This window comes from Lutra lutra, chromosome 2 (genome assembly GCF_902655055.1).
Source record: "Lutra lutra chromosome 2, mLutLut1.2, whole genome shotgun sequence".
Taxonomy (NCBI): domain Eukaryota; kingdom Metazoa; phylum Chordata; class Mammalia; order Carnivora; family Mustelidae; genus Lutra; species Lutra lutra.
This window is the reverse complement of record NC_062279.1, coordinates 145,668,605-145,690,177: the sequence shown is the minus strand read 5'-3', so window position 1 is coordinate 145,690,177 and position 21,573 is coordinate 145,668,605. Positions and strand designations below refer to the sequence as shown.

At 51.4% G+C, this 21,573-nt stretch overlaps 1 protein-coding gene across 3 annotated transcripts in view; it reads right to left on the bottom strand.

Moving 5' to 3' along the window:
- Window positions 1-21,573, bottom strand: part of CRMP1 (collapsin response mediator protein 1) — a 71,841-nt gene that overhangs the window by 2,894 nt on the left and 47,374 nt on the right. For all 3 annotated transcript variants that reach the window (XM_047718847.1, XM_047718849.1, XM_047718848.1), the window contains exons 6-13: window positions 20,305-20,385; window positions 15,684-15,752; window positions 14,414-14,534; window positions 11,653-11,809; window positions 10,258-10,399; window positions 9,216-9,386; window positions 3,743-3,922; window positions 1,322-1,487 (exon numbers count right to left, since the gene is read on the bottom strand). In XM_047718847.1, coding sequence (XP_047574803.1) covers window positions 1,322-1,487; window positions 3,743-3,922; window positions 9,216-9,386; window positions 10,258-10,399; window positions 11,653-11,809; window positions 14,414-14,534; window positions 15,684-15,752; window positions 20,305-20,385 — 1,087 coding nt within the window. The remainder of the gene's footprint in view (window positions 1-1,321; window positions 1,488-3,742; window positions 3,923-9,215; window positions 9,387-10,257; window positions 10,400-11,652; window positions 11,810-14,413; window positions 14,535-15,683; window positions 15,753-20,304; window positions 20,386-21,573) is intronic.

Sequence of the window (21,573 nt, the reverse complement as noted above, 5' to 3'; positions counted from 1 at the left end):
AGGCACCTATGAAGTCATTCCTGATGTCAGAAAGTCCCTATGGTGCTGGTAGCAAATGAAGTCACCTGCTAACCTGCTGGGAGGCAGGCTGGGGCAGGGCGGTGGGTCTGGATCCAGTGAGCGCCGAGCTGGGGCGTGGGCTGGTGGGGGAGCCCTTCCCGCAGACTGTTCATTTCATTGTTTCTCCAGTTCTAAAAGGGCAGGGTTCCCCGCCCCCCCATACCTAATAACGATCGTGAGTTATGACTGGAGGAGAGGTCCAGTCTGCAAACTCCATGTTTCTTCACCCTCATGGCTTGTCCTGGCTCTGTGTCTAATCCCCGTTGTGCTGACTGAACATCCCATGAAATACGTGAGTGGTGTTTTGGGTCCATTGGTGGAAAACATACTAGTTCTTTTTAAAGACTTGAATCACACTCATCGTGTGAGAAACTCTTGCACTAAGGCTTGTGAGAAGTGAGATAAGCTGAAATGGGGATCCCACCACCACCACTTATATCCCTCACTGCCTAATCTGAGACAGACACTCCCCAGATGGAGGGCAAGTTGTCACCCCACAATTTAAATGGCTATTCATTTCTCTCTCTGCTTCCCCATTCTCATTTGCCAAACGTATCAGCTTCTCTGTTTAAATGGTTTTCATTCCTGTTAGATCTGAGTCTGCAAACGAGGGCCCACTGACAAATCTTGGCCACTACTTGTTTTTGTACAGTCCATGGGCTAAGAATAGTTTTTTACATATTTTTTTACACTTTTCAATGGTTGCCTTTGAAATGGCTACTTAATATAATACCCTAAATTTTACATCTTGGCTCACAAAACCTAGATCATTTACCCTCCAGCCCTTTAAGACAACATTTGCTGACCCACCGGAGCAGACTGGGGGCTGCCCAGCTGTGTCTTATCCATCACCGTATTCCTAGAACATAGCCCAGCGTAGAAACACGCTAAAACCTCAAATACTCCCGCGGACAAAATTTCCGGGGGACAAAATTCCCATTCAATTCCAGCGTGTGCATGTCTGCCCTCACGTGGCGAACTGTTGAAACTGCAGCATCCTAGGGTCCGAGGGACCAGGTTCAGCTTCCGGGGGAAGGCATGCTTAGGGATGATCTCAAGGCCAATTTTTGTGCAGACTTCATCACCAGGGTTAGGTGTCTCTGTGTAGTCCCTGTGGAGCCCCTCTGCTTTCTGACTTACCCCCGCCCATTTGGGCACTCCCAAGAGGGGAGGAGATGGGGCTCCCCACCTGTTCCTTGCTTTCTCCTCTGGAGCCCAAGGGGGCTACTCGGAAGTGCTATGGGCATGGGGAGCCTCTTACCTGATAAACTGAAGTTGGACTGGTGGAGGTTTCTGATGGGCGGGGGCTGGTGTTTGGAAGGCGAGGACTTGGCAGAAGGAGCAGGAGTCGCATATTTGGGTGTAGCTGGGACCTCGTACACAGGACCATCATACATGCCCCTGGGAACACCTTGTAACCCTGAAACCTAAACAGAGGAAGAGGAGGGGGACAGATGGGCAAGATGCACCTGAGCCTTCCCATTCAGGAGGGCCAGAGCCTTGCGGCCGGACAGTGACCAGAGGGTACCTCGGGGACATGCACACACGTGTGGGTACACATGTGCACACACCCCCATATGCATGCACCCCTCTATAACCCAACACACAAAGACATGCACACACACACACAGAGCTCCATACAGAAGGACCCCAAACCCATTTCCAAGAGGAAAACACTTTGGTCTTGCAGAAGGTGAGCCCAAGACAAAGATTTGGGGGAGCTAGTTTATTTGGGAGGTGATTCCAGAAAGGAGGAGGGGGAGAGGAAGGGAGAAAATCTAGCACATGGTGGGGTGATGGGACCACCTCTGAGGGCAGCCGACTCAGGGAAACCACGAAGTAAACATCTGCTCGGACCCTCTGGTAGGTGGGGCATGGACCACGGTCTCCATCCCCACAAGTCGAGCATTGCCCCGGGAAAGCCCTACATCCCTGATACAGGTCTGGCCACCTTTCTGTTCTCCTCTTCACAATACCTGCTTCCTGCATCTCTGGGCATCCTTCCGTTCTAGCTGGTTCCAAACCTTCCTCCCCATGCCCTTCAGAGACCTCCTCCAAGCTCATCTCTGCCAGAGACAGGTTCAGGTCCTGTCCCTCACCTGGTGTGGCTCCTGTCCTCTGCCCCCAGGCACATAGGGAGGGAGTGCCCTGCACAGGGATTCAGCCTCCTGGTCCCTGCAGATGAGGGCCTGGCATACAGACCAGGCACCTGCTCTTATGGATGTGACTTCTAACCACAGGCCTCAGAGTCACACCAATGTAAAGGAAATGAAGCTGGCCCCAGTGTGCTGGTGCCCCTCAGTGGGCCTGCAGCCAGGAGTTTACACAAGTCTCCTTATCTCTAGCATCCTGCTCTGTCCCTCAGCCACCCCAGCTCTTCATGGCCATTTCTCAGATCAGACTTGCTTATTCTCCATGTCCATCCCTTCCCTATCTGACACACAATGTCCATGTGATTTGGAATCTTTGACCCGGGGTGCTGCTACACCCTATAGGACACAGAAAGACCCAAGCATTGTAATGTGGGCCTTGGAGTTTGGGGTATCATGTTTCCAGGCTTTTCCATCAAAATCAGTGGTGGTGGTGGGGGGTCATTTATGAAGCACAAGAAAAGCAGGACCACACACAGGAGGGCACACAGACATGTGCACACATATATCCATGCATACACATGTACACACAATCCATGCACACACATCCATGCACACACATGTACACACACATCCATGCACACATGCATGCACCCACACCCATGCACACACATGTGCACACACATCCATGTACACACTTGCACGTCCACATCCATGCATACAAACCTGTGCACAAATGTGTACACACCCACATGCATCTGTGCATACATATATGCATGCGCACACATCCATGCACACACGTGCACATACATGTAACTGTGTGCACACACATCCGTGCGCACACATGCACACACATGTAGGTATATACACCCACACACAGAAGTACGCATACACATGTATAGATACATCTATGCACACACACACACATTTACACACATACACAAGCTGGCCTTTCCAGCAAACATCAGCCATTTAGTGTGGGAAGCAGGTGGCCAGAGTAACAGGAGGGACCCAACTAAGGAAGATGATGGGGCCACCAGGGGCAGTTTGCGTGAACTGAGAGCAAGCTCCCTGAGCCATGCTGGAGAATGGATGGAGCCTGTGACATGCCCTTCAACGGGGCATCGCGTGTCCCTGCCGCGACTCTTCCAGGAAAGCGGGAAAGAGAGATGCAGAATGGAAGGGCAGGGAGGCAAGAAGAGAGGGCAGGTCTGAAAGGCGTGAGAGGCCATTCTGTCATCCCTTGAGGAGCCTGGGGGTGATTTTTCCCAGAAGGGCAAAGCCTAGAGGCTCCAGCATTCCTGCTGTGCTATGCTGGCCAGCCCACTGCTTTGAGCACCAGAGTCTGACCCACAGGAGGGTCCTGATGCTCAAGGAGGGGTTGCCGAGGAAGCCGAGATGATGTGGGACGTGTACCCCAAAACAGCTCCATTCAGTGTTACTCCTGCCGCCCCTCCCATCCTACATGGGCACACCCCTTTACAGTCTGCAAAATCCTGGGACCTCGACCATGTCCCAAGATGCCAGCAGGGCAGGGTGACAGCTCCCATGGCCATGACTTGTTCACGCTGCACGCCCCGGAACCCACTCACCTTGTTCCTGATCCTGACGCGCTGGTAGAGGTACTCGGGGAAAGGCTTCCGTGGGATGAAGCGGCCCACGCCCTTGTTGACGTTAATATTGCCGTCCTCGAAGACGATCTTGCCCTGACTGATGACCACCAGCGGGGAGCCGTGGCACTCCATGCCCTCGAAGATGTTGTACTCCACAGCCTGCACGGCCAGAAGCACAGCAGAGCCCTTACCACCTGCCGCGGGGGTGGAACCCTCTGGATGTCCTCCCACGGGCACCTCCTGTGCTTGCCCTCGGGAAACACTTCTCTGGAACCCTGTCTTCTTCCCTTCTGAGTGCCTTCCTCAGCAGAATCAGCCCTCGCTCACCCTTGGGCATTTAGGCTAAAGGTGGTTTTGTCTCGGGCACCATGAACATGAACACGTCCCCTCTCCCCCCGTTGTCTGGCAATGTGGCTGCTCTGACCACAATGGGCATTTTTCTGTCTTTTTAAAAAATACCTTCTTTAAGGTAGTTTCTATAATTAAGTTACTGGGTTAAGAGATGTTGAGCTTTTGTAGGGTATGTGTTGCCTACTGCCCAGTTATTTTCCAAAGGCATCAGACCAACCGACAACTGTAACGGCAGCGGGGGAGAGAGACACTTCCTTGATTTTGTGTCTGTAAACTCCCCTCCAGCAGAGTAAGGTCATTTTTATATTTTTGATTTTTTTCTATCTTTCTTTTGTTTTTCTAATTTGAAAGACAAAATATGTTCTTAGAAATACCCATTCCTTTCATAACCCCTAAAGGGAATGTAAGTACCACTGGGCAACTGTTTTTTATTATTTAAAAAGTAGGTCATCTAGACAGTAAAATGAAAAATCAAAAAGCACAAGCGACATTTGATTTTAAAAAGTAGGTCTCTCTGCTATCTCAGACTGAGACACCTGCCTTAAAGAGAGTCTCCTGAGCCCCCGGATATTTTTGGAGCATGAACAATGGTCTCGGCATTGCAAGAGCTCCGTACTAATGGGTTTCACCCAAATTTTTCTCCTGACCTCAGAGATTGTTCCATATCGGCACAGGTCCCTATTAAAACTGTTTTTAACACCTTTTAAACCGCTGTACTGTATTCCCTACAGGGAGAATTTATTTATTGGTTCCCAGAGATGGACAACTGGATGCTTTCCTTGCTTTTGCTGAAGCCCGTACTGAACCACACTTCTGCATGTCCACACTGGCATGTGTGAGCCCCTTTCTAGATGTGGAGTTGGAGCCAAAGAGTAAGTGGATTTTTAACTTTGATAGATTTGTGGTCCCTCACGTGCCTCCTGCTGTCCAACCCCACCTGTGCCCATTAACAACCTGGGTATCGGTCGCTGTGTTGGTGAGAAACGTACTCCTGAGATTTGCATTTAGTTAATTACTAGTGAGATTGAGTCTGTTTTGAAAGCTGTATACGTTGTTTGTATATTTCTTCTTGTGTAACTGTGTTTCCACACGCTGTTTATTTATTAGGTTCTTGGTATTTTCTTCTTGGTGTCTAAGGACATTTGTGATGTTAGGGAACTCATCCGTTGTTTTGTCTTGAGTCTCACCTGGCTGTCTGTCCTCTGCCTTGGGATCTCATACAAGGTAATAATTATTATTATTTTTATGCCACACTGTGGGGTTTTTTGGCTTAATTTGTACATAGTCAATGCTCACACAGGCTAATCTTCCTCTTTACGCTTTCTAAGTTTTGTGTCTAGCTTAGAAAGATCTTCTCCCCTTCAAAACTATCATTTCTAAACACATGATTTATTCTAATCCTTTGGTAGCTTTCATTTCAACCTTCAGTCCATTCTGAGGTAAAGAACATGGTGGAGGTCTGGCCTTCTGGGTCTGCTGCTGGAACCCACTGGCTGATAACTGGCCTCTGATAATTGGCCTCTGTCTGGCCAATCTGAACTTCCTCCTGCTTTGTAAACCCAATTCTCCCCTGTGGTCGGGCTGCCACCTCGATGTCTCCTCTGTTCTATGAACAGCAAACTGCCTCAATGACTGTAACCATACAACCTGCTTCAAGAACGAGGATGAGGGTGCCTGTGTGCTCAGTCGGCTCAGTGTCTGACTCTTGGTTTCAGCTGAAGGCATGATCTTGGGGTTGCGAGATCAAGCCCCATGTAGGGGTCTGTGCCCCTCCCCCTTTTCTCTCTCTCTCTCAAAAAAATAAATTAAATCTTAGGAAAAAAAAAAAAAGAAGAAGAAGAACTGGGGTGAGCAGGGCTTGCCCCTTTATGTTCCAGAAATATCTGACTAGTCTCACATTTAGCATTGAGGACCTCTGCTTTTCCAGCTAAACAACAATTCCATTGAGTTTTCTGATGGCATTGCTTTAAACTTACAGATGAAATTAGCAAGAAATGCTGTTTGCTCTACTGAATCATTTTGGTGTAAAAGAACTTGTGTTTATAAAAGTCTTTAGTTTTTATTGTTACTAGTTACAGGATTTTGATTTCCATTCTATTTTTCAAAGTGCACTTGAATTACTTCATAGAAAAGATATTCATTCTTCCTACTGGTTTGTAATCGGCCAATGGGTTCTCTTATCATTGCCACTGGATTCTGGGAGCATGCTCGGAGGTTCAGGGAAACGACTGGGTCCACACACAGCTGCTGACACTGAGACACACTCGGGGTCAGCAGCTGCCTCCCAGGACCCAGGCAGATGGTCTGCTCTCAGCTGTAACGTTTGCTAACCTAATGCTTCCCGAATCACCCTGAAGGGACCTGCTACGTGCTGACTCATGTCCCGATGAAGCCCAAATACGGAGCATGAGTGATGCTCTGAAGTCAGTGAGGAAGCAAGCCACTGAGCCACCGGTCAAGACTGGCCGACCTCCTGGCTCACACGGCCCCACATGGCCCGCTATTCCTCATGTTGGAAGGACACGATGTGCGCTATCACGCCCCTCCTAATCGGGGAGCTCTCACGAGGTTCTGGCTTACCCCCTACAGATGCCACATTCGAGATCTGGCCACTACATGAGGTTTTAAAAGTTGTTTCCTTGCCCAAAAGTAATATGTGAACGATGTAATAATTCAAACAGTGCAAAGGATAACAATTAACATGAACAAAACTGGGGTGCCTTGGGTGGCTCGTTTGGAATAAGCATCTGCCTTTGGCTCAGGTCATGATCTCAGGGTCCTGGGATCGAGCCCCACATCAGGGTCCCTGCTCAGTGGGGCGTCTGCTTCTCCCTCTCCCTCTACCCGTTCATGCTCTGTCTCTCTTTGTCTCTGTCTCTCTCTCTCAAATAAGTAAGTAAAATATTTAAAAAACAAAAAAACGAACAAAATTGTCATCTCTCATCTGGGATCCCCAGATCCCTCGTCTCTACCCTAGAAGGCAGTTACTGGTCCTTGGTTCTTTTGTGTCCTATAAAAGACAGCAGGACACTGACAAATGGGGAATACGTTTATGTCCATGAAGAGATAAATGTGCTCTATCCGGGCAAGGGAGCGTTCCTCAGCCATAAGAAGGAATGAAGTACTGGGTCCCGGGCGGCTTCGTTGGTTCAGCCTCTGCCTTCGGCTCAGGTCATGATCTCAGGGTCCTGGGATCAAGCCCCACATCGGGCTCTCTGCTGGGCGAGGAGCCTGCTTCCCCCCCTCTCTCTGCCTGCCTCTCTGCCTACTTGTGATCTCTCTCTCTCTCAAATAAATAAATAAAGTTAAAAAAAAGAGGGGCACCTGGGTGGCTCAGTGGGTTAAGTCTCTGCCTTCGGCTCAGGTCATGATCTCAGGGTCCTGGGATTGAGCCCCACATTGGGCTCCCTGCTCAACGGGGAGTCTGCTCCTTGCTGTCCTTCTGCCTGCCCCTCCCCCACTCGTCCGTGCTCTCTCTCCTCCCCCCCAAATAAATAAATAAAATCTTAAAAAAAAAGAAAATGAAGTAGAAGCGCACACCACAGTGTGGACAAGACTCAACACCATGAAGCCAAGCAAAAGAAGCCAGACATGAAAGGCCACACACTATGGGATTCCTTTTATGTGACTGGTCCAGAATCGGCAAATCCAGAGAGAAAGAAATCAAATCCCTGGTCAAAAGGGACCGGGAGAGAGGAGAATGGGGAGTGACTGCTAATGAGTCTGGGAGGATGTACAACCTTCTGAATACACAACTACACAAATACACAAACCACCACAGCATCCACCTGGTGCGGGCTCAGGGGCAGCGAGAGGTGGGGTGGCCCATAGCCTACCATCTGCCATACCATCTCAAAAGTTCTCTTGATGGGACACATTCCTGACCCCACAAGGGAACACGTGTCTCTCCTGTAGGACCAGACCCCACTTGACACACACACATCACAGCATTCACAGCGATTCAAGTGGGATAGTGGGCCTGCGAGGTGGTAAGTGTGGAGAATGGGGTACACCTTTCTCCAGGGAGGTGACCTCAGTCTCCTTTCCTCCTGATCCTGTCACCGGGGATGGGAAGTGGGGGGTGAAGGATACCAGCGTGTCACTAGGGAGCACTGACTACCATAAACACGACAGCCAGCTGGGACAGCAAGTGGGACAAGACTTCTACAGCCCCATGCCAACTCCCCGGGACCTGGGAGCCAAGCCCATGAACTGCTACGAAGGGTTCTTGTCACTTTCTTATGAGAATTCCTTGTCCTCATGCATGTGGTCTCACCTCTCCTAGCAGGTAGCCCCTAGGAGGCTGGGAAGCTGTGCCCGTGTGACAATGAGGACCCTCACAGGATGATGGGCTGTGCACACACTCTTCCCCCGGCCTGTGTCCTATAACAGACATAGTGGGCCGGGGTATAGGATGTGGTCTCCTATGTCTCTGACATTAGGACATTAATGTGGACATTAATTTGGACCCAAGATCACAGCTGCTCTTGCAGAGCGCGCTTGAAGCAAGCAACGAGGGAGGAGAAGATGACTCATGTCTCTTTGCATCCTAGGTTTGCTGGCAGAGTGAGGAAATCAAGGGCACATAGGATACAAAGCACAGAAATAACCCATGGCCATAGGCTTGGGGCCTGGAGCTCAGAGAGCGGGCACCCCTGCAGTGGGCTCAAACACAGAGGGCTCTAGGCCCAACCCTTTCCTTTGTCGAGTGTTAGCAGTGACCCCAATGTGAAGAAGGAGGTTTCTGAGACAGGAGATTAAACCCTTTCTAGCTTGATAACTAGGTTGGAGAAAGAATCTTGGACCTAATACTTCTCTGAGCTTGAGAATGCGCGCATCCAGGGCACAGCCCACCGAGAGAGAGAGACAGAGGGAGGGAGAGAGAGAACGCATCGGTAACACATCGGTAACTTAGCCGAGGCTGCTCAAAGCCAGTCTCTCCAACTGGCAGAGAAACGTGAAGGACTGAGTCATGCCAGACATCAGATCACATCCTGGTTGGAAACTCCGTAAATCATTGGCAACCAGAGGCTTCTAAAGTGGTTGCCAAGCAAGAATCACTCACCCAGATCAGGAGCATCTTGGGGGAACCAGGACTTACCGACTTGTGACTCTTGGCTGTTATGGTCTTCACCTTGTCAGGGTCCCAGATGACCACATCGGCATCTGAGCCCACGGCAATCCGCCCTTTCCTGGGGTACAGGTTAAAGATCTTGGCTGCGTTGGTGCTGGTGATAGCAACAAACTGGTTCTCATCCATTTTGCCAGTAGCCTAAAGGCAAGATCTGCCGATGAGAAGAGCGCCCCCACAACAGGGCTGGGGAAAGGGCAAGCAGGGAAAAATCTAGGCCTGCCGACAGGAGTCCTTGAGAGGAGTCTGAAATTTTTTCCTCTCCTGCTGAAAACAGGCCATCTGAAAGGGCACAAGGGCCTAGCCCCATTGGAGCGAAAATGTAACCGGCCACACAGAAGCATGCTGACCTTTGCTCCATGGCCACTGTGCCATCTTGTCAGGCTCACTGGGCCCAGGTTTAATAAAAAATGAAAACCTTTGGTTCAAGTCAGGGACCAGAGTATGATGTGGGGTGTCCTAATGCAACAAGCACCCTCTATACCCAATGTCAACCCCGGGCATAGGGTTTACAAAGTCACCTTTACAGGCACACAAAACTAAGGAAAACATTTTGCATCCTTAAAGAATACAGGACAACTGTCAGGCCTGCAACTGCAGAGGAACCCACAGGACCCGTGCTGCTCTTTTAAGAGTCACACCCTTCCTCACGTGTGCTCCTTATGCATTCTCTCTTGCCTCAAAGCAAGGAAGGGAGGAGCATTAAGAATCAGCCATGCAGGGATGCCTCGGTGGCTCAGTCAGTTGAGAGTCCAACTCTCGGTTTCAGCTCACGTCATGATCTCATGGGTTGTGGGATCAGGCCCCACATCAGGCTCCGCTCTCAGACAGAGGTATGCTTGAAGATTCTCTCCCTTTGCCCCTCACCCAGGTACTCTGGCACTCTCACAAATAAATAAATCTTAAAAAAAAAAAAAAAGGAACCAGCAGTGCACTATGTGCTAGCTTTTGATGGGCCACTTAGGGTGCTTCTCGAATGTTCCTGGGGATAGAGAAACAGGGAGCGCCTTACCACTGCCTTATCCCAGACAACAGTCATCCGTTCCTCTATCCCATTGACGCCCTCAGGGATCAGAGTGAAGTTGTCCTTGCCCACCGCCTTCTGGGCAGTGCTGTAGGGACAGTGGCCGCTGCCTGTGACCTGCAGGTCTCCACTGCAAGGATGAAAACAAGGTAGGGGTCAGACCTGAGTTCAGGTTAAACTTCAGGCACCCAGTACTGCCTATGAAATGAAAACCCCAAGAAATTCTGGGGAGAGGATTTGGGGCATATCATGGGCATTGGTGAGTGACATCAGAAGGCCCCTTGTTGGGAAGGCGCTGTCAGTGTGGGCTCTGGGCTCTCTCAGTGATGCTCCCTAGGTGGGCCTCCTCTTCTTCGCTCGGAAGAGCAGACACCCACCCAAAAAAGGTGCCAAGTCAGGTTCACTAGGGGGTGAGGCCAGATAGGGCTTCACCTTGGGGCATGTTGTGGGGACTTCTCTTCCATGTTGAAAGGAAAGGATCCTGGAGGTCTCTAGGCAGAGGACTGGCTTGGTCTGACTTGGGGTCTAAAATCTGGGTGCTGGTTGGGAATAGACTATGTCATGGGCATGGAAGGGACAGCACAGAAATAAGCCATGTCGGAGGCAAAACAGGATGGCCACAGCCAAGGGGGCAAGAAGTGGTCAGATCCCGGGGCCTTTGGCCTGTGTCCTGCCCTCTTCAGAGATGGGCAAGACTGTGGGAGCAGCAGCTTTGTGGGGGGAGATGGCAGTCCGTCTGGACTTGGAGCTGCCCAGCAGACGTGAGGCTGCAGGCAACGAGCAAGCCCGTGGATATGCAAGTGAAGGGATTCTGCATCGCACGGGAGAAAGAGGTTTCCAGGGTAGGCACACACCCTCACACCCCCTTGGCGCTCCTTCTGACCAGAAGCCAGGACTTCTCCCCTAGCCAGCAAACTCCTACTCATCCTCTAGCTCCAGGCCCAATATTGCCTCCCTCATGAAGCCTTCTGCAAGTCTCCTGGCTCTGAGCATGCGGTTCTGCTTCCAGAACAGCCTGCACACCTCACCACTAAGCATTCTCTTAGACCTAAGTGCTACTTCCTCACATTGGCCAACAGCAGGGAAGGGACCAATGCGGCTGTGCTCCTACTGTGTGCACATATCCAGGGGGTGCTTTGCAAGAAACAGTAGCCACATGCTGAGCCCTCAATTCCAGGCCATATTCCTACACTGTCTATAACCAGCCCCACACCAGATACAATGTTCTCCCCCACTTTGCCAATAGGTAAACCAAAGCAGAAAGCCATGGCAGGTTATGTGACAAACCCAGGGTGAATCCTGGACTCTCATGCCTAATCTTGGGTGCTTCCCATTATACCACCGTGCACCCGGGACCCCCCCAGCCACCCCTTTGGCTCTCACCAGGCCAGCAGGGAGGTCAAGTAGTCAGGCGTGGTGGGGTCTGGGCTCAGGGGAGGGGAGGTCACGAATGCCGCTGCCTTGGCCCAGTTCTTACTCCAGTAGTGGGTGCCATCCGTCCCCAGGCTGGCAGCGATGGGCTCACCAAACACCAGGGGGCCTGCGGGGACAAACACAACACACGGTCAAGGACAGGTGGTCTCTTGGGGTGGGGGGTTTGGGTAGCATAGAAGTAAAGGGTCAGAGACAGGAGAACAATGGTCTGAGGGGCAAGTTGTCGTCTCTCCTTCTTCCCTGCATCACCACACAGTCTGCTGACTCCCGGCCGCCAGGCAGTTAGCATCGGCTGACCTCCCCAGCAACCTCCCAGACTGGTAATGCATTTTGTATTTGGATGGGACCATTATGCCCTTTGGCAGATTTGTCATTCCAGGCCCAAGGACGGATCAGCTGTCTCAGTGTGGACTCTGCCAGAAGCCGATCTTCCAGCAAAAGGGTCGAGTTCAAGTGTTTTACTTGGGGGGTGATTTCAGGCAGCACCGGCTGGGGATGGAGGAGGTGACACAAGGCTGAGAGAGAAGCCAAGAACAGGTGTTTAATCACCGAGTCACGGCCAAGGGCACCTGCAGCTCAGGGCCACCAGGGCCTCTGGGAGACCACTGATGGCATCTCAGGGCCATCCCACCCCCACGGTAAGGGAGCTGGGCTGTGTAGCCACCCACCCACCCCTTGAGGGCTAATTCCAGAACATCCGCTTTCCGGGAATTCCGGCCCGCCTTCCAGGGAGCAGGTCTGCTCACAGAGACAGATGCTGCCTGGATACAGGCATCTGCCCAAGGCCACCGTGGCAGCCTGGCGCAGCGACCAGGCTGCCTGAGAGTCGGTCCCGCAGTGATGGGAATGTTCTCTCTCCCTGCCACTCAAGACAGCGGCCACTAGCCTCCTGTGGCTCTTGAGCACGTGAAATGGGGCTAGCACAGCCCAAGGAAGGCATTTACAATTGTACTTAGTTTTACATAATTTAAATGGAAACAGCCACATGGGACTGGAAGCCACCATATCCCTCCATGTGGCCAGGACCTGCGTGCTTACTACTACTTCCAAACTGCTGTCACCGCTCTGCCTCAGTTTCCTTATCCTTAAAATCGGGCCAGTTCTAAGCAAGCTGTGTCTACTAGAGTGCTCTCTTTCAATGCCTCTGCCAGCTTTCCCTGAAAAATACTAAGACAAGGTATTGTGGGTTCACAGCGGCTCTAGCCCCACACAGTAACAGCCAGCCCCATGCGGCTGTCAGGCCCTTGATGCAGGTCGGAATTGAGACGTGCTGGAACATGACACATTAGATTTCAAAGACAGCACACAACAGTAACACAAAATATCTCTAATATTTTTCATGTAATTGCATGTTGAGGTAAGAGTTTGGATGCATGAGGTTAAAAATATATTATTGAAGGTATTTTTAAAAATAGAGTTAGTAATGCTTCCCATTTAGGGCTCCCATGAGAAACGGGGAGGCTCAGGCATACGGCAGCTGCTCAGTGATGGCTGCTGGCTTGTTGATTTCCACCCCTCCTTCTGCACTGACCCGCAGCTCCCTGGTCAGTCCCATGTGACGCAGAGAGGGACCAGGCACAAAGGTGACTGTCCTTGGCAGATGTCCACCAGCCACAGCCTTCGTATAATGTGTGCTACTCCTCCTCTGTCTGTTGGTCTGTCTGTCATTCTCTCTCTCTCTCCCTGAGTTTGGGATGGAAGCTGCTCTGGGAGCCTTCTTCATTCTTGGTCTGGTGACTGGTGGGGGACTGTGGACATCCCTGTTGAGGAGGCCGGGGGCCTGCCCTCAGGCCCCTGCTCTGAGTCTCCTGCAATCAGAACGTGCCCACTGAGCCCTCCTCCAATGGTCCTCAGCACAGCAGGCAGCCTGGTACTGGGGCCCTACTTGGGAGGTGAGGGCACCCGGGCAGGAATTGAATAGCCAACTTGGAGGAGAGAATGGCATCCAACACCCACGGAGCCCTGGGATCCCGCCAAGGACTTCTCATCTATGAGCCTGAAGATTTCACATCTTAGAGACAAAGCAGCAGACGCTTGGTGTGGTTCAGTGGGGCATTGTCTTCGAGCTGGGTGACTTGCTTCCTGAACCACACTCTCCTGATATCCAGCATGGGGCTGCGCCCAGAATCCCTGGCTCTGGAAACCCATCTTCTTCCTTCTCAACCCAGACCCAAGACCCTGCACGGGCCCCACACCTGACCGTGGATGCAGGCACCAACCACGGGGCCCTAGACAGGGGACTCAGGATGATGTGTCCAGAGGGGACCAGAAAGAGGGAGGGCAGGATCCCAGAGCTGATGCAACCCGGCCCCAGCACGGACTTGATGAGACACCCCGCTCCGCCCCCTGCCGCCCAGAACAGAACTGGAAAAATGCAGAGCTCTTTAAAATACATGGTCTCGGGGCACCCATGGGGCTCAGTCTGTTGAGCGTCTGACTCTTGATTTGGGCTCAGGTCATGATCTCAGGGTCATGAGATAGAGCATGTGATTCTCTCTCTCTCATCAAGTAAGCAAATTAAAATAAAAATACAATACAGGGATTATATCATCCAATCCTACAAAGTGGGATAATTTACCTATAAGGGCTCAGGCTGCTGGAAACTGTCAGGGTGTCTCTGCCCTGGGCAGTGGCCCCATCAGTGAACTTGACCTGTTGGACAAGCCCTCTCCTTAAGGCCCACAGGAGGCCGGGGCACTGGACTGCATACCTTTCTTCCTGGCCAGGGTGATGATGTCCGCCGCACTTTTGCTCATCACCTTCGTGATGTACACCGGACAGTTGATGCGACCAGCGATGGTGATGGCCCGAAACACAGCCTCAGCCTCTAGCTGGGGACACAGCAATATGTGGGTCACGGGAGGGAGGGGCAGAGGCGCGCCCCCCCAGCCCCTAGGGCTCTCCCTGAATCAGAGCCCTTCTGTTTTCCTTAATTAAGTGCAGCCAGAGGCAAATCTACTGCTTCAAGGCAGAAAAGTAATTTCTAAAAAGATTTAGAAAAAGAAAGGAAAAAGGAAAATCTAGAAAAGATTTCTAAAAAGAAAGGAAAAAAGGAGTCCAAGTGTATTTGGTTCAAGGATTGGAAGGCAGAATTTTGTTCATCTGCTTGCTTGGAAGCAGGCTGCATGTTCTGTGAGGAGGGGACAGACCAGGCAGGATAAAGCCTCAAAAGGCCCTTAAATGGTCCGTTACTTATAAAACACCTGCCATAAGTGAACGCATGTGTCCGACAGACGTTCCTGTGTGTCCCCTCTAGACCAGTGCTGCGCAAACAATAGGACCAGATATGTTTTGTACTGCTTTGTTTTTAATTTCCAGTCTGCTGATGCTCCAGACGTGGTCCCAATGCTTGAGACGGACACTGAGTCCCACGGTGCTATAAGGGGTGTGTCAACACTGTCTTCCGGTCTGTCCTGATCTCACCAGGGACCAGGAACACCACTCACGGGCCATGAAGCTCACGTGCATACCACTGTTCTAGATCAACTTAAAAAGTTTATCTACCATGTGCTGTGGCCCCAGTGCCCAGCTCAAGGCCAGGCCCATGGCAGACACACGCACACACACACACAGACACACACACAAATACACACACACACACATCCATGCTCAAGTCTTAGAACACAGTGGGCAATGTGCAGAAGAAGCTGTTCTGTCGGTTCTAGGTCTCGAATATGCGGCTCCATTTTTCTATCACCAAATATACAAGGTCCTCAGCAAGGATCCTTCTATCCAGTTATGATACTGAACTGTTCATGGGCCTTGGTGTGGAGCTTCTGGGCTCAGGGATAAGCAGGGTCTTCCCCTAGCTTCCCCCACAGGAGCATCCCAGGCCCCACAGAAAGCCAGGTGTGCTGGGATGCTCCTGTCGGGGGAATGGGAATGGAGACAGGGGGGTTCTGTTCGCTGTTCCAGCTGAAACAGCATCAGGGCGGGCCTTCAGTGTTGTCAGAGTCACACCCCAGGGGAGGCCCCATTACCTCCTCGGGTCTGCTCAGAGCATGGCCCTCGGGACCTGTGATGCCCATCTCCAAGATCCGCTTCTGTTCCTGCAAGACAGGAGCACCAAGTCAGCGACTGTAGAACGTCAGCCGGGAGAGGCCAGTCCTCCAGGCCCCGTTAGCAGATAGGCAGCTGAGTCTTAGAGCTTATCCCAGCTCTGGGACAAGAGCACCTGTGTTTTAGAGCTTCTGCATGGAGTCAGTAAGGGAGCCAGCAAGACGACCACATGGGACCGGGGGTGTGGCCAAGCTCACTCACTGGCAGGGGCTCTCATCATTCTTCTTCCCAGTGTCGGCCATTCTAGCGGGAAGCCTGTACTCCAGCTCACCACAGAGCCTAGAAATGACTCCCTGTGCTAATGCCCCAGATTCAAACACATTTGCTTCAAGCTTTCCTTGCCAAAAAAATTTAAAAATTCCTCAAAAAAAAAAAAAAGATGTTTTTTATATTGGCCAGATGTCAGCTGTGCTGCTAATTGTCACTTGCGTGGTTTCTGTAGCATTCTTGGGCACATCCCCGCCATGGGTCCCCAGCCCTATCAGCCATGGGAAAAAAAAACAAAAAACAAAAAACACCATAATTTCAACCACATCTCAGGTTATTAAGCTTCAGCTTTATTGTAAGAATGTAAACCGGAAACGTCAAGATCTCATAGCCGGGGTAGCTTTCAGTAAACAATGGGATAATCTGAGCTACCAAAGACAGTGCTTATAGAGCATTTCTGTACACTATTTACACAGTGACTTCTGACATGGAGAGATCAGTGTGCCAGACTGTTTAACCGTCCCTTGCTATTTCTGTAGTGAAGAAGACAGGAAGCGAAGAAGGGAAGAGGGCAGAAGGACACAAGATGCTCTCAAGGAGGAAAGCACAGATCACAGGAAGACTGGAACAGAATAGAAATGGCAGCCTGAGCCCGTGCATTCTTTTCACTCCCCCTCTGCAACCCCACAGAAGGGGCAGGAAAGGTACCCAAAAGCCACGAGAATGCAGAGCAGACAATGAAGACAAAATCTGGGAACCTGGGAAGTAGAGGAGCAAAGGGCGACATTTATTGGAACTGAGAAAGCTAAATCCTATGTGGGCAGCATGGAAAGCTAAGACCACACCCCCGTCCTCGACGTTGAGCCCAGGTGCTGGGGGCGCCCCGCTGCACATCTCACTCGTGGGCATTTGGGGCTTGTATGCTCTAGAAAGAGGTTTAGCAGTTACGACTGAAGCTGAGTATACAGGTAGACGCTAACAGAAACACGAACCCAGGTTTAACAAAAGGCCGAACAAGAGTGTTCACGCCAGCCTGATACACAACAGTCCCCAAATTTGAAACTACCCCAGTATCCATCAGTGAGTGAATACATTAGGACCTATTCCTGCCTTGGTATTCTACAGTGATGAAAAAAAGAAAAAAATTTGTTGTTTCGTGGAAGGCAGGGAGGAATCTCACAGATCCTGTTTGGAGCAAGAGAAGCCAGACATAAAAGAACATGTATCATATTGTTGCATTTTTATTAAGGGCAAAACTAGGCCAAACAGATGCGTGTGGAGGTGCCTGAGAGGCCCCCAACAGGCCCACCTCATAGCTCCATGCCCTGTGTAACCCCTAGGTTGCTGGACCTAGCACCTTGCTTCTAATGAACAGAACATGGATAAGAGAGATGTCCACGTCTCTGGCTGTCACTGCTGAGATGACGTCACAAAGGACTGTGACCTCCACCTGGTTCACCCTCCCCCCTTGCTCTCCCATCTGCTCACTCGGAAGGAAGCCAGCACCCCTGCTGGGGTTGCCCTCAGGGCAAGCAACCAAGCCGGCCTTCGGGGAATAGCCAGCCAAGAACAGAGGGCATCCGTCTGAGCTTGCAAAGAACTAAATTCCAAGAACAAGCACTGGACTGCGGCTAGACGTCTCGCCCCAGTGTGGCCTTGAGGATGGCCATGGCCCTGCCTGACTCCTTCACTGCAGCCTGCAACAGAGCCCACTGAGCCACACCTGGGCTCCGGGCCCATGGGATGGGACCTGAGATAATAAACGGTTATTGCTTTCACATGGGAAGTTTCGGGACCCCCAGTGAAGCAGCCACAGAGAACTAATGTAGATGGTGGTGGCCTGAAGGAGGGTGTTACCATGAAAACCACCTGAGGCTGTGGGGATGGCTCTGGGACCAGGCAGTGCAAGGGGGGCACGACTAGAGAAAGCGAAGTGGCCTGGAACGGACTGGACCGTCGGTAGAAAGATAGACCTTGAGCACCATGGCAGGAAGAACTTGAAATGGAATGAGGACATTCTTGGAAGCTGAAGCCTGCATTGGAGTCTACTTTAAAAAAAAAAAAAAAAAAAAAAAAAAAAGAATGAAAGAAAGAAAGAAAAAAGAAAAGAAAAAAAGGAACCAGGACGTGATTGTCTTGAAAATTCTCTGCTTCTCCAAAGAGCAAAAGATAGTGCAATCAAGAAATGTCTTCTGGGGGCACCTGGGTGGCTCAGTTGGTTAGAGAGTCTGACTCTTGACCAGCTCAGGTCATGATCTCAGGGTCCTGGGATTGAGCTCCGGGTTGGGCTTGGCACTGAGCATGGAGTTTGCTTGAGATTCTCTCTCTCCCTCTGCCCTCCCATTCCCCCCCATGCGCTCTCTCTCTCTCTCTCTCTCTCTCAAATAACTAAATCTTTTTAAAAATCTAAAAGAAATGTCTTCTGAGCAAATGTAAAATCCAGGACATAAGCAGCAGACAATACTCCAGAGACAAAAGTGGGGTATGGCCCCACAATGTTGGTGAAGATCTGGAAAGATGGAGGCTGGGGACTTTGGGGTAAATTGGTCACAAAAAAAGCCCTTTAAGGAGACTGATGGTGCACCCCAGAGCTCCTCCAACAAGAGAGCCTCTAGAGAGCTCAGGGTGTGAGAAGGGCAGGAGTAGGCTTATCAGGAAGAAACCCATGGGTGTCTTTTGTCTGATGGCATGAACCATGGAGGGAGTCATAGGAAGCCAACAAAGGCTGGGAGATTCACTTTAGCAAAACCCAGGCAGCCTGGGCTGAATGGTATGAAAGGAAGCAGTTGTACCTCCCAGCTGTACCAGGCAGGGAGCAGGCTCTGTGGCAAAAACGCACTACCTTTCACAGATAGGATGGATGACAGGAAGTGGGGGGATGAACCCAGAGCCCAGAAGGGGAAGCCAAGAGTCAGGCAGAACTACTCTCAGCCTCAGGGACCTAATGAAGGAACGGCCAGCAATTGCCCAACTGCATTTCAGAACAGCTATGGACCCACGCCTGAAGTCTTCCATTTTCCTTCTTGAAAAGGAATGTCCCCCCACCATTGTGTGCTGTATGTTGAGTGTACGTTGTGGGAGGCGGATAACTTGCCTCTGTGCCTCCAGAGACCTGAAGACTGTGGGAACTATCCCCAAAGAGCCTCATCTACACATGGATCTAACTTAGACACTTCCAGACTTTGGCGCTGTAATGGGAATTTGGAGGGCCTTGGACAGGGATGGATATGTTCTGCATGTGAGCGGGATCCCAATCACTGGGGATCAGAGGACAGACTGGGAGATAGCCTCTGAGAGGGCCCCCAGTGATTCTCATTTCCACACCCTTGTGTAATCCCAACTAAGAAGCCAAGAGCTGACGTTCCCAGCGTGCATCAGAGCTCACGCACTTAACCATAGTGGCGTAGACCTGCTGCGCTCAGAACTGCCATATCATCCCGGTTCTGTGCCCCACATAATCAAGCAAGCTATGCACATCTGAGCCCCATTTCTCTACCTATAAAGTGGGGATATCTGTGTCATATCTGTGATGTAGTGGTGACCGTCACTATATATAAACTCCTTTGCATCACGCTTCATATTAACTACTTTCATTAGACGTGTCCAAATGTTTTCCGGTATGCACGATCTTGCTTTGTGATGTCATGATCAACCCATGCCCCTGACCTCTTCCTCCTCTTCTCCAGCTGGTCAACCAACGAGACCCATGGACTGGGCTCCTTTCTCTGCTCTATCTCCCATCTTCATTTCTTCTGAGAATTGAAGGAGGAGAACCTAGCTGGTCACTTGCTTCTACTCTTCTCCTGTCAAATTCTCCATCCTACAGCCAGAAGGGTCAAAATGCATTCATGTCTCTCCCCATCCAAAATTTTGCATGGCTACGGCCTACTGTGTATTGGACACTGGACTTCACGTACATGATATCATTTAATCCTCGTGAGGCAGGTGCCTGTGGTCAACGGGCTGGGGGGTGGCAGGGGACCCACCGTTACACTCCTCCCAAGTCCTACAAGATGATGAGCGATGCTAGCTCCCACGTACCTCACCTCTAGCATGCCCCAGGTTTGCGGAGCCCCTCCAGCTGATCCTTACTTGTTCCTCATGCATGCCCGTGAGGCTCACAGGGTAGTTCCACCATCCCCACTGTGCAGAGAGCCCCCTGCAGGCGGTAAGTGTGTGACCGGTACCTGGAGCGTCTGAGCCACCATCCAGCTCTCGGCCTGACCCTTCACTGCCTAGCTACCTTGCTCACCAACGTCTCCACCCCTCTGGTCACACCATGACAGCGCTGGGATGCGGACGGGAGCGGCAACTGTGGACAGCCACTCCACTCACCTGAGCTATCAAGTCTCCATTTTCTGCGTGGACCAAGATCACAGCGCCCAGCCCCTTCAGGAAGGTGAAGGCTTCATAGAGCTGAGGGAGAAGCAACCAGGTGGGGGAGAGGGGGAGGGGAGATAAAAATGTCAGAACCTGAGCATTTGCAAAGAGGGCTCTTCTGCTCACGGAGTCACCCTCCTGCCCCTGCGGAGGCAACGCGGCCGCTCTGTTCATACCCATGGAATGTGTTACCCAACAAGTTAAGCCGTGGAAAGGGTCTCCCCTTGACCCTGACACCCTCCAGATCCCAGAGCAGCAGGCTGGGGGAAGGGCAGAACTGAGCGAAGCCACAGCACCGCAGGAAATGCCCTTGGTCCCAGTGCCTATGGTGCCTCCTTGCCTTCAATGTGGCTCTGTCCCACTCAGGTGGCTGCAGCTGCTGCTGGGGACAGCCACGCTCAGACCCTGGTTTCAGGTCTACTGAACTTGTGGACCTAGGCGTGCTCAGCCTGGGCTGTGGGCCAAGTTCTATAACAACTCAGGTAACAGGTAACACACACCCTGCCAGGCATCCGCTTACTTGGCCAGCAGAGGCCCTGCCCCATCCCCTGCCCTGCTCCAACCTGCAGGGGATCTGCACTCAGATACGTGCCCGCCATGAGGACCACAGCCGCCACATTCCTTCTCCAGGGCCTCTCGAATTTTAACTTTGTTCTGAATGCATGCAAGACAGCACCCCACCCTGGGACGTGTGCTTCTAGATGCAGATGGCAGGTGGGGCAGGAGGGGTGAGTACTTGGGGGCAGGAAGCACCTTCCAGGACCCCCATGGCTGAACTCCGTTTGCCCTTGGAGCTTTGGTGGTTAGAATGAAACATGTTATGCCAGACAGACACACGCTACTTTTTCACGAAACTGAACCGGTTTTAGCCTTTCGATGACACATCAAAGCTTCCAGGGCGCCTTGAGGTAAGTTATTCTCTGTAACTCCGAGCGTTTATTTTGAAAGGTGAGACCTGGATGCGTCCCCCTTCCTCTCCAACTGCATGGTCATGAGGAATCATAGCTTCTCAGGGCCCCTGTGTGTGCCAGACACTGTCCTAGAGTCATGTATTCAGAAACTCATTCAATCCCTTGACGACCTCTAGGAGGCAGGGAGTCTTACGACTCTAAAGCACAAAGAGGTTGGGAAAGCTACCTCGGGACGCACAGCAAGGCCAGGGCTGCAGCCCAAAAGTCTGGCTACAGGATCCATGCCCTTTGCCACCACACTGCCCCACTGTTT